This window comes from Miscanthus floridulus, chromosome 2 (genome assembly GCF_019320115.1).
Source record: "Miscanthus floridulus cultivar M001 chromosome 2, ASM1932011v1, whole genome shotgun sequence".
Lineage (NCBI taxonomy): Eukaryota > Viridiplantae > Streptophyta > Magnoliopsida > Poales > Poaceae > Miscanthus > Miscanthus floridulus.
The window spans coordinates 6642392-6656236 of record NC_089581.1 but is presented as its reverse complement, the minus strand read 5'-3'; the positions used below and the strand labels follow the sequence as shown (position 1 = coordinate 6656236).

The 13845-nt window shown below is 42.5% G+C and overlaps 3 protein-coding genes across 4 annotated transcripts; 2 read left to right on the top strand and 1 right to left on the bottom strand.

Annotated features, from left to right (window-relative positions):
* Positions 1-4486: 4486 nt before the first annotated feature.
* On the bottom strand, positions 4487-5737 carry LOC136537782 (uncharacterized). The gene is made up of 2 exons (XM_066529750.1): positions 5294-5737; positions 4487-4772 (listed from the first exon to the last, which is right to left on the bottom strand). The coding sequence occupies exons 1-2, from the start codon at positions 5691-5693 to the stop codon at positions 4759-4761; spliced, it is 414 nt and encodes a 137-aa protein (XP_066385847.1). The 5' UTR covers positions 5694-5737; the 3' UTR covers positions 4487-4758.
* A 303-nt stretch (positions 5738-6040) lies between these two features.
* On the top strand, positions 6041-10072 carry LOC136537781 (cytochrome b-c1 complex subunit 7-like). Its single transcript, XM_066529749.1, has 4 exons — positions 6041-6267; positions 6408-6565; positions 8217-8264; positions 9818-10072. Exons 1-4 carry the CDS (start codon positions 6162-6164, stop codon positions 9884-9886), a joined length of 381 nt encoding a protein of 126 aa, XP_066385846.1. The 5' UTR covers positions 6041-6161; the 3' UTR covers positions 9887-10072.
* A 312-nt stretch (positions 10073-10384) lies between these two features.
* LOC136537779 (uncharacterized) lies at positions 10385-13424 on the top strand. Of its 2 annotated transcripts, XR_010779138.1 has the most exons (3): positions 10385-11113; positions 11919-12019; positions 13111-13424. XR_010779138.1 is itself a non-coding variant. In XM_066529747.1 (2 exons), exon 1 carries the CDS (start codon positions 10555-10557, stop codon positions 11110-11112), a length of 558 nt encoding a protein of 185 aa, XP_066385844.1. In that variant the 5' UTR covers positions 10390-10554; the 3' UTR covers position 11113; positions 13111-13424. The 2 variants fall into 2 exon arrangements, 1 of the variants encoding a protein (XP_066385844.1); XM_066529747.1 differs by lacking the exon at positions 11919-12019 and having other exon boundaries at positions 10390-11113.
* Positions 13425-13845: the final 421 nt, after the last annotated feature.

The following is a 13845-nucleotide window of genomic DNA, read 5'->3' as shown; positions in this document are numbered from 1 at the left end:
TGCTAAAATTCCAAAATCCAACCAATTTCGGTTCGATTTTTCGGTTAAAACCGAATAAACCGATGCAAGAAAACATCAGACATGATTTAGAATTGACAGCACAGCACAGCATATTATTTGAAGACTCAAGACTGTTACAAACTTAACAATTCAATGCTCAAATCAAATATTACAAATTTGCAGTTCATTCTTGATAATAAACCACAGTACTCCATCAGTTTTGATAAACAACAGGAAAAAAACAGGGTTCGGTTCGGTTTCTCGGTACTTCGGTTCGGTATTGCATAAAAACCGAAACCGAAGCCGAACACCGAACTTCACAGAACTGAAAATCGAAACCGAACCGAAAAACCGACTATTCGGTTCGGTTTCGGTTTCGGTGTTCGGTTTTCGGTGAAAAAGTGCCCAGGCTGACTGCTCATGCGGAGATCGAGATCGTCTACGCCACTTCTTTTTTTGGCAATGGGCCCACACGTTGAATGGGAGAGGGTAGCCTGGGAGAGCCCACACACCACACCGCTCTCCACTCTGACACACTCCTCTCTCTCTCTCCTCTGAGACTGTCTCCAACGGGCCGAACGCAAATACGGGACGCATTCCTTCTTATAGGTCACGCACAGGGAAAAGCTCCGGGATGCAAAACTCCACGTTTCCAACGACGGACGCAAAAGTCCGAAGGCCGAGCGCGGCCCGCATCCATGGCGATGCGGCTCCTGTCCACGCCGCCCCCACTCTTCCCGAGCCCCGGCCCGAAGGCACCTGCCTCCGTCTCCGCATCATCTTCCTCCAACTCCTCCGTCCGCTTGCGTGCGCGGCGTCTGCAGCGGCTGGCGCGGCCGCGCGCGGGCGGGTCCGACCGGGACGACGGACGCTTCGAGGGGGGGGGCGCGAGCTCTGGATCCGGCGCCACCGTGTGGCCGAGCTCCGGCCCCGGCGTCGATGTGCCCGAGCACCACCGCGCTCGCCATCAACAGTCGCCGGAGCCGGGCACCACCAGGGCTGCTGCCAGTCGCCGAGCTCTGCTCTCCCTCTGTTTCGCCCTCTCTTCCCCGCGCTCTCTCTCTGAATCCGCTCTGCCCCCGCACTGGAGCCGAGCGCAGCTAGCAGCTCGCAGTCCGCCGCGTCGAAGCCCTCACAGGAGAAATCGCTGCCGCCGGCGGTGGCATCGGAGATTTGGGTAGCGAGAAGAGAGGTGATGCTTTTTTACGTATGGTTTGTGCCGGTACGCAAAATGGGTGATGTTTTTGGGTCACCCGTTGGAGATTGTTTTCGGTAGGCAAAGCAACTATGCGTAACGCATTTTGGGTTTGCATCTCCTCATCCTCCCCTGTATGGCTGTATGCGCGCCGGTGGTGTGCTATGCAGTGATGTCTGTGCATGGGCAGGTGCAGAGACTAGCTGATTAGTAGCGTCAAATCACCTAGCCCCTATATTCCTTTCTTTAGTAAGAGCAAGTTATATTTTATTGAACCATATTTTACTACTTCAGTTTAGATGTAAATTTTATATTCAACTGGTGTAAATTGATTATTCATAAATGAGATATGATTAAAATTACTCAAACATTTATCTGATTTTTTTGCCTTTTTTATTTTCTGGTTGTTTTATTTGGTTCTCTTTTGAAATTTTTTAATTTACCTTCTATAGAAATAATCTGGCTATTTTTTTATTTGTTTAATATTTTTTTTTGATTCGCTAGATCTAGATGCCAAGTGTTAGATGGTTAAAAAACACTCGAGTTTTGTTTCTCGTGGAACGGAGCATTGTAGGGGCTACAACCACCGGGTAACATGTCCGCCTAAATCACCCGAGCGGTGAGTAGATATACCCTTTTAATTCCGTTTGCACCGGTATATTTTACATGATGAGTCAAACAAAACTAGACCCCACTTATCTATGTTTCAAACAAATCTATTTTAGTAGCAATTTATGTATAAAAATATGCTAAGAGATTTATGAAATAAGTTGCTACCATGTAATACTAAACTTGCTACTCCAAAAATAAAATAATTTTTTTACATGGTATGCAAATCGATTGTTACCATAGGAATATAATAAATTTGTTATATAGTATTTACATAAGGTAGTAACCCCTAAAGAGAGTAGCAGACCAAAACAAGACAAACTGCAACCTGGAGGGGCAAATTATTCCAATAAACATTGCATAAGGTGCTAATTAGGGGACAAATTATTATACAACACATTACAAAAAACCAGGAAACATGACTTGCTGCCACTAAGAGCATTTATAAAAAAATAAGGGTAGCGGCACAAAACAAGACAAGTTGTAACCTAGGAGCATATTACTAAAACAAGCATTGCATAAGCTGTCAACTAGAGGAGCAAGTTATTATATAACCCACTGTATGAGCCGAGAAACATGACGAGCTGAAAAATGGTGGGAGATTTATTAAAAGATAAGAGTAGTGGCATAAATTATTAGAAGAAGCATTACATAAGGTGCTAACTTAGAGGGTAAGTTATTATACAACTAATATGTAGGATTTAGTAATACATTCAAACCTTGAATGAAAAATGAAACTCAAAACTCATTAAACTGAAACTAAAATAAACATTGAAAAAACAAATATTTAAAAGAAGGAAACATTGAAGAACAGTTAACATGCAGGATTTAAATTGGCATTCAAACCTGAACAAAAAATTGAACCACCTTAAATAGCTACCAGACACTAAAATTGAAAATGACAACCAGAAAATAAAACTGAAAATGACAAATAGGAAATAAAAACTAAAGTAGACACAACCAAAAACATAAAAAAGACTTGCTTCCGACTAGTAGGCGGTTATTACAAAATCCAGCAAACATGACTTGCTGCAAAATGAAACTGAAATTAACAAAAAAAATTAGAACCGAAATTGACAAACAAAAAATAGAACTAAAATTGAAAATAGAAAATAAAAACTAAAGAAGACACAATAAAAAAAACTAAAACTGAAAGCACAATAAATAAGAATTGAAAATGACAACAAATAATGAAAACTGAAATTGACAAATAAGTTGCTACACGCTTAATACATAAGTTGCTACACGTTTGCTAGTATATATAATTTGTTGGAAGGTTAATATATAGGTTGCTACACGCTTAATACATAAATAGCTATTACATATATAACATAAGTTGTCAGTACATACAAACTATTTTGAAACACATGTACCATAGTCTTATTTTATAGATCTCATCACAAGTGGCTAAATAGTACAAATCAGTGAAAAAAACAGAAACTGAAATTACCGGTGACTAAAAAAGAAATTAACAACCAGAAAACGAAACAAATGATTGAGAAAAAATGAAATAAGTTATTATACAACTAATATGTACGATTTAGGAATGCATTCAAACCTAAAAGGGTGACTGAGAACTGAAACTAAGAAATATTAAAAAGACAACACTGAAAACTGGAGCTAATAAAACTGAAAAAAAAACTTGACTGAAAACTGAAACTGGGAGGCAAATTCTTTTGTGGCAACTTATGTGTTCAATAGCTACCCTTTTGTAACAACTTATATATTGTAGGTGAGGCAACTAATATGCAGGAGACCTAAAAGGTGACTGAAATCTAAAACTAAAAAAAATATGACTAAAAAACAAAAAAATGCAAAATAGCATTGAAAGTAAAATTATAGGAAAAAATTGAAATTGACAAACAAAAAAAATGAAATTGCTCAAAACTCATTAAACTGAAACTAAAATAAGCATTAAAAAAAGAAATATTTAAAAGAAGGAAATATTGAAGAATAGTTAACATGCAGGATTTAAATTGGCATTCAAACCTGAACAAAAAATTGAACCACTGAAAATAGCTACCAGACACTAATACTGAAAATGACAACCAGAAAATAAAACTGAAAATGACAAATAGGAAATGATAACTAAAACAGACACAACGAAAAACATTAAAAAAAGACTTGCTTCCAACTAGCAGACGGTTATTACAAAATCCAGCAAACATGACTTGCTGCAAAATGAAACTGAAATTAATAAAAAAATAGAACTGAAATTGACAAACAAAAAATAGAACTAAAATTGAAAATAGAAAATAAAAACTAAAGAAGACACAATAAAAAAACTAAAACTGAAAGTACAATAAACTAGAATTGAAAGTGACACCAAATAATGAATACTGAAATTGACAAATAAGTTGCTATACGCTTAATACATAAGTTGCTACACGTTTGCTAGTTTATATAATTTGTTGGAAGGTTAATATATATGTTGCTACACGCTTAATACATAAATAGCTATTACATATATAACATAAGTTGCTAGTACATACAAACTATTTTGAAAACACATGCATCGGTCTTATTTCATAGATCTCATCACAAGTGGCTAAATAGTTTCATAGATCTCATCACAAGTGGGTAAATAGTACAAAACAGTGAAAAAAACTGAAACTGAAAATAACATCCAGAAAATTGAACTGAAATCGACAATTTTAGTTCTTGAGGACTAAAGTAGATAAAATAAAATAAAAGAAAGAAAGAAATATAATACTAAAACTGAAATTGACAACAAGATAATGAGACTGAAATTGACAAATAGAAGTTGAAAACTAATGTAGACACAATGAAAAAGAAAAATTTTCATGTTAACTCAGGAAATATGGTACCGCTGGATGTTAAGATTCTTACATTGGCCATTAATATTCCATTTTCAACAATATTAGCAGATACATTCCATACCACGGAACATGTTGGAAACTCGGCAGCTTCTAGACCTTAATTATGAGTGTGCATCACCACAAGTTCCCTGACATGACAACAACGCCAAATTTGTGAGTTTCATGGAAGTCTCAATCAGAACCTTGTTGCACAAAACTTGACTAAAAGTTAAAATTTTGTAATCAAGCATCCATGTTTCACAAGTCCTGGCTGTACTGGTAGCTCCAACAAAGTTGATGTGACAATTTACAGACTGAGACAAGAAAATTGGCATGACAATCTATATACACACATCTCATGGCCATTTGTTGCATTCAGGCGCAATGTTCATGTGATGCCAGAACTGACCTGAAGACCTTCACCACAGCAGACAGACTGACAGTCAATAGATTTCTGATTTTAGAAGCTAGGAGGGCTCTTGCTGCATGAACGACTGAATAGAATCCAATGTACTAACAGGAAACACTAGGTCACTACCACATAGTCAGGTTCATGTCCAAGCAATCATCGCAAAAGATGCACGATGATGGATGATCAGATCTTGGGTCTGAACTGCATTTCAACTGCTGATTCATTAGTCAGACCGTGCGTTTTCACTCAATACCATACCGGCGCATGAGCTCGGACACCGGCTCGGCGACGTTGACGCGGCCGTGCACATGGCGAGGAGCGCCGCGAAGATGACCCTGTCCGGATGCGCCTCCATCCCGACCACTAGGCCCTCCGCCTCTTCCACCTCCCGGCGCGCCCGAGTATCTCCACCATGCACGTGTAGTGCTGCAGAGCGGGTCGAGGCACCCTCGCGAACACGCGCCTCCCCTCGGTCACCATCCCGGCGCGCGCACGCCGCCAGGAGCACCGTCACCGCCCTGCCGTCCGCCGCCGCCTCCGGGACGGCGAGCAACGCCAGCGCCTCCGCACACCGGCCGTGTACCGAGAGCGCGCCGCAGAGCGCGGTGCGGCATGAGAGCGTCGGGGGCGTTTCGTCGACCGCTGCTTGCTCGCTCATCTCGTCTCGGACACGGCATGCGGGAGGTTCGATCGGAGCGCAGAGGTGTGCTGCGAACGAAGGAGGTGGAGAAGGAGACGCCCGGAGTGGGGATTGGTGCTTCGGCCTAGGGAGGCGATGGCCACTACTGGGCCGGCCCGTCACGGACGGGTGTCGCGCGCTGGAGGCGGAGCGCGACCGGTCGCTTATTAAACTTTGCGATCTGGGACCGTATCCACTGCAGAGGCTTTCCAAACCGAACACGATGGGCAAGCCCATAAGGCCACAAATTCTTCGGTGCGGGCCGGCTATTAGTACCCAGCCCATTTAGTTCCCAAAGGCCCCGGCCCGAGACGGCGTCCACGCACCCACGCACGCCCACCACCGCTCCTCTTCTTCTCTGCCCCAAAAGCGAGGAGGTGAAGGACAACAACGCGTCCCGCCGCCGCACGAGACGAGGAAGAGGTTTTCGGTCCCGGCGCCGCCACCATGTCGTCGTTGATGAACGCGCTGTCCAACTGGCTGGTGAACCCGCGCCGCAACCCGCTCGCGCGCCTCCACATGCACGCCGTTTCCTCGCGCCTCAGGAAATACGGTAATCCCGGATCCGAGATGGCCTCGATCCTGCCGGGTTCCCTTCTCGATTTCGTCATTTTCCTTCTTGTTCCCTTGATCTGACTGGCGTTGCGTTTCGGATCTGCTGCGTGCGTGTGATCCGGTGATCCGACCCAACAGGGCTGAGGTACGACGACCTGTACGACCCCTACTTCGACCTGGACATCAAGGAGGCGCTCGGGAGGCTTCCCATGGAGGTGGTCGATGCACGCATCCAGCGCCTCAAGCGTGCCATGGACCTCTCCATGAAGCACCAGTACCTCCCCGAGCACCTCCAGGTTCGTGCCCCTTCATTTCCCCTTGATCTGGATCTCTCGATTCATATTATGGTCGTGATTGTTGTGACGGTAGCGTCCGAGGTTGCATTAGATAGGTTCTAGGTCGCACTACTGAAAACTACTACTGACGTGACTCATTATCGCTGTAATGTTGCGGATGATTGCATGTCAAGTGAAACGTGTCCGCTGATGTGTTTGGGTTGTACCTTTGATTCATATTGTTCTACTTGCCTGAAGTTTCAAAGGAGGCCAACGGTTTTGAATAGGGTGGACACTTCAACTAAGTTTCAGTGAGAGATGAGATTGAAATAAGCATTAGGCTGATGATGCGGCCGCGTTAGGAATTTAGGCTGTGTTTAGTTGGCGAAATGAAAATTTTTGGATGTCACATCGGATGTTTCGGGGATGTCGGAAGGGGTTTTCGGATACTAATAAAAAAAAACTAATTACATAGCTCGCCTGGAAACTGCGAGACGAATTTATTAAGCCTAAGTAATCCATCATTAGCGCATGTTAGTTACTGTAGCATTTATGGCTAATCATGGACTAATTAGTCTTAAAACATTCGTCTCGCGATTTCCAACCAAACTGTGCAATTAGTTTTTTTTTCGTCTATATTTAATACTCCATGCATGTGCCGCAAGATTCGATGTGATAGTTTGGGGTGAAAATTTTTGGGAACTAAACCAGGCCTTGGGTGAGCACATGCCTTCATGCTGATGGGCAGATTGATTCCAGCATTCTTTTGTTAGGGAAGCATTTGCCTTCAGGCTGATGGGCAGATTGATTCCAGGATTTTTATGGATGAGCCTGTCTTTGTATATGCAGTCTCCAAATGTAGACATTGGCTAGGAGGGAGTTTGTTTCTGTTATTTCAGGCATTTTATGCATTTTTTAATTCAGTGTACCATTTTGGATTGAGAATTTCTTTTTGTTGATTTAGATTAATGTTCATGCTCGTCCTAAATTTTTCCTTGAAGATGTTCCGCCTAGCTGTTTAGATGAATGCTAAATCTGAATTTTGTTTGTACTTTTCAGCCTTGCAGATATTGTCATGCACTCCATCTATTCCAAAATTTCGGTCATTTCAGTTGTTCTATGCCATATTTCTTTAACTTTGACCAAGTGTATATAATAAAAATGGACCAACATTTACAGCATGAACTTAGTTTCACTAATTCCACCATGATATGTCTTGATAGTACATTTATTTGGTATTATAGATTGGTCAAAGTTAGAGACGTTTGACCTAGGATAAAGCTAAAATGCCAACATTTTAAAATAGAGTGAGAATGTAAAGCCTTTAGTTCATTAAAAATTTAAAATATGAATTTCCAATGTGTGAAATCATATCGTTATCAGCTATTCCCTCCGTTCCAAATTATAAGACGTTTTGATTTTTGTTAGATACATTGCTTTTACTATGTATTTAGACATGGTATATCTAAGTGCGTAGCAAAAGCTAAAAATCTAGAAAAGCCGAAACGTCTTATAATTTGGAAGTACATGTTCTTGAATTTTCTTCTCTATGGACTTGAGTTTTGTGTCCGGATACTCTTTCCACATCATGTAATGCTTACAGTATCATAAAATATTGTTAAATATAACCTTGTAAACTTACACATTGTGAAACATTTACCTTTTTGTACAGGCACAGCAGGTTCCATTCAGAGGATATTTGAGTGACATGTTGGCTCTGGTAAGAATCTTTTTGCTTCATGCCATTGGCATTTCACATACCTTTGCATTAGTGTCACTCCACTCCCTCTTTTTCATGCGTACAAGGGAGCTAATCTACATGATAAGAATTAAGGTTGGGAGTGTGTTGCCTATCAATCGTTGCTAGATTTAATATGAGTGCAACTGACAAGTCTACTGCATTGATTAGTTAGCATTTAAGTAGGCGTAAACATGGAAGAATCAGGGAAAATGTACTTTGGATTGGATGTAGTTTTAATGATTAAGCCATTGTATTAGGTAGTTCATTAATCATTATCATATCATGTATCGTCCAATGATAAAGTTCATCTCAGCCTAGATATCATGACTTGTTCTTGTGTGGCTCCATGGCCGCCTTTACTACAACAACAACAACAACAACAACAAAGCCTTTAAGTCCCAAACAAGTTGGGGTAGGCTAGAGTTGAAACCCATCAGAAGCAATCAAGGTTCAGGCACGTGAATAGCTGTCTTCCAAGCACTCCTATCTAAGGCTAAGTCTTTGGGTATATTCCATCCTTTCAAGTCTCCTTTTATTGCCTCTACCCAAGTCAACTTCGGTCTTCCTCTGCCTCTCTTCACGTTACTGTCCTGGCTTAGGATTCCGCTACGCACCGGTGCATCTGGAGGTCTCCGTTGCACATGTCCAAACCATCTCAACCGGTGTTGGACAAGCTTTTCTTCAATTGGCGCTACCCCTAATCTCTCACGTATATCATCATTCCGAACTCGATCCTTTCTTGTATGACCGCAAATCCAACGCAACATACGCATTTCCGCGACACTTAGCTGTTGAACATGTCGTCTTTTCGTAGGCCAACATTCTGCACCATACAACATAGCAGGTCTAATCGTCGTCCTATAAAACTTGCCTTTTAGCTTCTGTGGTACCCTTTTGTCGCATAGGACACCAGACGCTTGCCGCCACTTCATCCACCCTGCTTTGATTCTATGGCTAACATCTTCATCAATATCCCCGTCCCTCTGTAGCATTGATCCTAAATATCGAAAGGTATCCTTCCTAGGCACTACTTGACCTTCCAAACTAACATCTTCCTCCTCCCGAGTAGTAGTGCCGAAATCACATCTCATATACTCAGTTTTAGTTCTACTGAGTCTAAAACCTTTGGACTCCATGGTATTTCCCTAGGGTCTCACTCCTTTTCTTGGTCACTATCATATTGATGCTATTTTACTTTTGCAAACCAATATTCAGTGAAAGATATAAATCGTAGCTTTTACAAATTCTTGGACAACTTATATATGGCGTGCTTCTAATATTGTGTACAATAACCATTTTGTAAACAACATTGCAACTTAACATGATTTTTGTTGTGATTCTAGGAGTAGAATTTTAACTGCAGACATGCGATGTGTCACTGCTTAAGAAACTCCTTAGCTCAAGCTGTTGATTAGCACTATGCTGCAAAGTTCTTGATTTAGACTTAAAAGCAGCAAAGTTGTTTCCCTTTTTTATTTTGTCTGAATCCATATGAGAAGTGGCTATTGTTTGATATATCACATTTCTTGCAGGTGAAAAAGGAAAACGCCGAGCGTGAAGCACTGGGAGCCCTTCCACTCTACCAGAGAACACTTCCCTAGAGTGCTGATTAGACATGGTCGCAAGTCTTCTCTTTACGGCAAAATCAGAATGCATGAAATAAAATGCAGTGGACGAAACTGTTTTCTTTTCTTGTTCCAACGAAAGTTCCTTTTTACTTGTTCATGCAATGGTGCATTGACCATGGGCTGTAGCTGTTGTTTTCCCTTCTAATTAATGGGAGCAAATTTGTCTTCCACTATTATTAACTTGTGAATTTTTCAGCTGCTGGGTGGCTATCGTAGTGTTCTTTGATCGTGATTTTTTGTATCACTTGCTTATTTTCTGTGTTAATGCAAAGCTAGATTCTTGTAGTGCCGTACGGGCGTGATTGATTTCGTTGCAATACAGCCTGTCTTGTCCCAGCCATACGGGCCCACGTACGGGCGTGAATAGATGCAGAGCAACCTTTCGTTTGGTTGCTTGTATCCATCCACCCAAGCGATGGAGAGAGTAGGGAACGAGAGGTACATGCGCGAGCCCGTCCCAGCCCCGGAAATGCCTCGACGAATCGGATCCGCTGCGGAGATGCGATGCGAGAGCGAGCCCCGAGCGTTCAATTCGCAGCAGAAATGTTCCGCTGATAGGCGGGCTCCACCGCAGACGCTGAGGCGCTGAGTCAACTGCCATGTCCACGTATACAGCCGAGTAGATAAAGCTAGAGCCGGCTATGAATCCAACTGCGAATCGCGATCGCGGTCGCGGCAAACGGCAAACAGAGAATTCACAGCAGCAAACCCAAACCCGGCGGCGAGATCCACGCGGCAGGCGGACGGGGGCGGCCGCCTTCGTGCCGTGCGCGCCTCCCCTCCCCTCCCCTCCCCTTCCGTTCTCCGCTCCCCGCGCACGCGAAGGCGAATTGCTGAATTGGGGGTTCCAATTCATGACGGTGCGGCCGGGGTGGGTGGTGTGGGTGGCGCGTGGCTCGGCGGCGGCGTGGCAGCGCGTGGCGTGCAACCCGGAGACGCTCCCGCCCGACCGCGTCCTCGCGCTCATCTGCTGCGCGCCGCTCCACCTCCTCGCGCGCCTCGCCGCCTTCCTCTGCGTCCCTTTCCTTCCCGGGCCCGCACGCGCCCCGCTCCGCCTCCGCCGCAGCCGCCGCTTCCTCGTCCTCCGGCCCCCCGAGCTTGCGCCGCACCCTTTCGCTTACTCGTCCTCCTCCTCTTCCTCTTCTTCGTCGGATGATGAGGACGACGACGGGGATGACATCCACCAACACGTCGATTGAGGTACGCGGTTGCCCAACGCTTTTCAGTTTCGTATCCCATCGCTGGCTGCACTGCAGATTGGCTCGTGTAGTTTTCTGATCCTAGTTTGTGGCTGGAGTCCGGATGTTCATCTAAATGTGCACAAATCTGTATCTGACTACTTCATCGAAATTGAGTGGACTTTGCTTTTCTCTTTTGAGAGGAGGGATGGACTTTCCATTGCGTTGTCAGCTTGAATTGAATAGCGTCAAAGCAATATGTTATAGTTTCATTGTTCGAAAAAAAAAATATGTTATAGACTTATAGTTTCATATGTTGGCGGTCACTGTTAAGAGCACGATATTTGGCAATATGACCACCACAGTTGAGCAAAAATGACTTGTACTCTGACTCTAGTGAAATTTGTTGTTCAATCACGGGTAATTAAATTAAATTGATAATAAGTTCGAAGTAGGACTTGTATCCTGGTGAATTTTATGTGACATTGGCATATCCGAACGATATGATTGAGTTAATGAGGGGCATAATATGTTGGAATTTTTTGCTTACATTAGGAAATGTACAAGTGCTGGTTCAGCTGTCCATTTTGAATGTTCGATATTCGTTAATCATTTTTCAGAACTGCACACGGGTGTAACTCTGCACAACACTTGCTCTAGTCAGTTTATAGGCCAAAAAGAAAGGCTCCTTAACATGCCACACATTGTTTAAGGAGAATCTGGATGATGAATTTTGACTTGACTTCATGCCTATTTTGAATGTCAATCTTCATAGATCATTTTCCAGAGATGCAAATGGGTGTAACTCAGTAATACACTTGTTGCAGGTTTGTAGGTCAAAAAGGAAAAAACAAAGATGCCTTTCTCAGAACATATCTATTCATGTGTTTTTGCTACTAGGTTTTGGGTACCTTTGTGGGAGCACAAGGTGATCCTGATATCCTATGCATTCTCTAATTGGTTGTAGCATGCTGACTTACTGGGGACCTTAGAATTAAGGCCACGGAATTATCTATCTTGTGCAAGCTCATGCATATGAGTGCATTCTACGTTTTTTCTTATATGATATGATTCTCTTTGCTACAGTACCTGTTTTTCTGTTATTACTGCTAGTTTTGTGTTGTAGTATAGATAGTAGTACAAGTTGTAATTTTGGGCACCGCACAATCAGCACCTTTTGCCTACGCTGATGCAAAAAGAAGGGGGGGGGGGGGGGGGGGGGGCGACATAGTTGGGAGTTGAGTACCAGGTAATCGGGGCGTTCGGATGGTCTGGTGAACAGTGTTTCTTGGATGGTTTTGGATGATTGAATAGTATTCTGTGAGAGAGAATAAGCTGAAACAAGCCAGCACTATACTAGCCGAACGCGCTGATTATATTTTTTGTAACATCAAGATTTTGACATTCTAACAACAATTTTGCTCACAGTGAGGTGGGGTGAAGTCTCTAGCAGCATTGTGCATTATTCTTGAAATTATGGTCCTACAGTAATGAATCATCTGAAAAAGCTGCAATGTGGAAGATGATGATAAGATTTTATGAACACTAGTTTTACACATATCTACGTAATTGAATGTTGGCGCTCCACCTGCATTTGATAAGAGGTACTTTTTAGGGTTGACCATCTGGAACTTTTGGACATAATAGTATATTACTCCTCGATGGGTTTTGCAGCTTCACTTTCCAATGTCTGTCTCTGAGACAGGAAACATGTTTGTTCCTTTGTGAAATACACTATTTGGCCAAATTATTGCGCACTTGAGCTTGAGCTGCATCTATTTCTGGCAGTATCTTTTTCACACTTAAAACTAATCTGTCACCTCAAATCCTCGATAAGCTATTATCCTCATTAGTGAAACTAGTTACTAAAACATGTCCTGTGTTTTGAGAAAGACACTCAAGAGAGTGTCTCATAAGGTTATTAAATATACTAAAAGGAAGGGTTTCTACATAACAACAAACACTTTTGTCAGGATTTAAAACCTTAAACATTCATCTCAAATTTCCTTTTATTTTCAGGTTGCTTGAGGACAAGGCTCAGAAAAAGAGAATTTGGGGATTCAGGAGGGAAGAATGAACACTGGCATGTTGTACTTGATGCTGAACTCCCTTCTATCTCCGGTTTTCAGGATTTAGCATTCTGGATTTAGCATTCTGACGATGTTCATTGTTAATAAGCCAATATATGTCAGAAGCTCAGCAAAAAGGATACCAACAGATGAAACTGGTTTTAGCTGTGATTATTTGTTGTTGTTGTTGTTTAGACGAGCTACTGATTTTTTGTATATATATTGAAAAGAAGAAAAGGCCCAGATTAGGCAATGTGCATGAAAGAGTAGGATACTTTTTCTATTCTTTTCGGTAGCGTTTGTGGGCCATCATGGACTTGAAAGTTGAACCAGATACTTCACCCATACATCAGTGAGTGAACCAACAGCAAACCCATAGGGGCATAGCAACGATAGTGATTACTATAATAAAACCAATAATAAGCTAACAACCGAAACCAACCAAAGCAACAATGATTGGATTGGGACCTCAATGTGCACCCGCCGCAGACATTTGTATATTACAACTCAAACACGGAGTTAAGGAGGTCCGATGATAGCAGTAACTTCAGACTGCGTAGCGTAGAATTGTACATCAAAATTTCTTCATATTATCATTAATGTCCAAGTTCCTTGGTGTATTGCGCAAGACGGGGTGGGCACTTGAACAAAGTGACGATCTGTCATAAAATTTGTGCTTGCATCT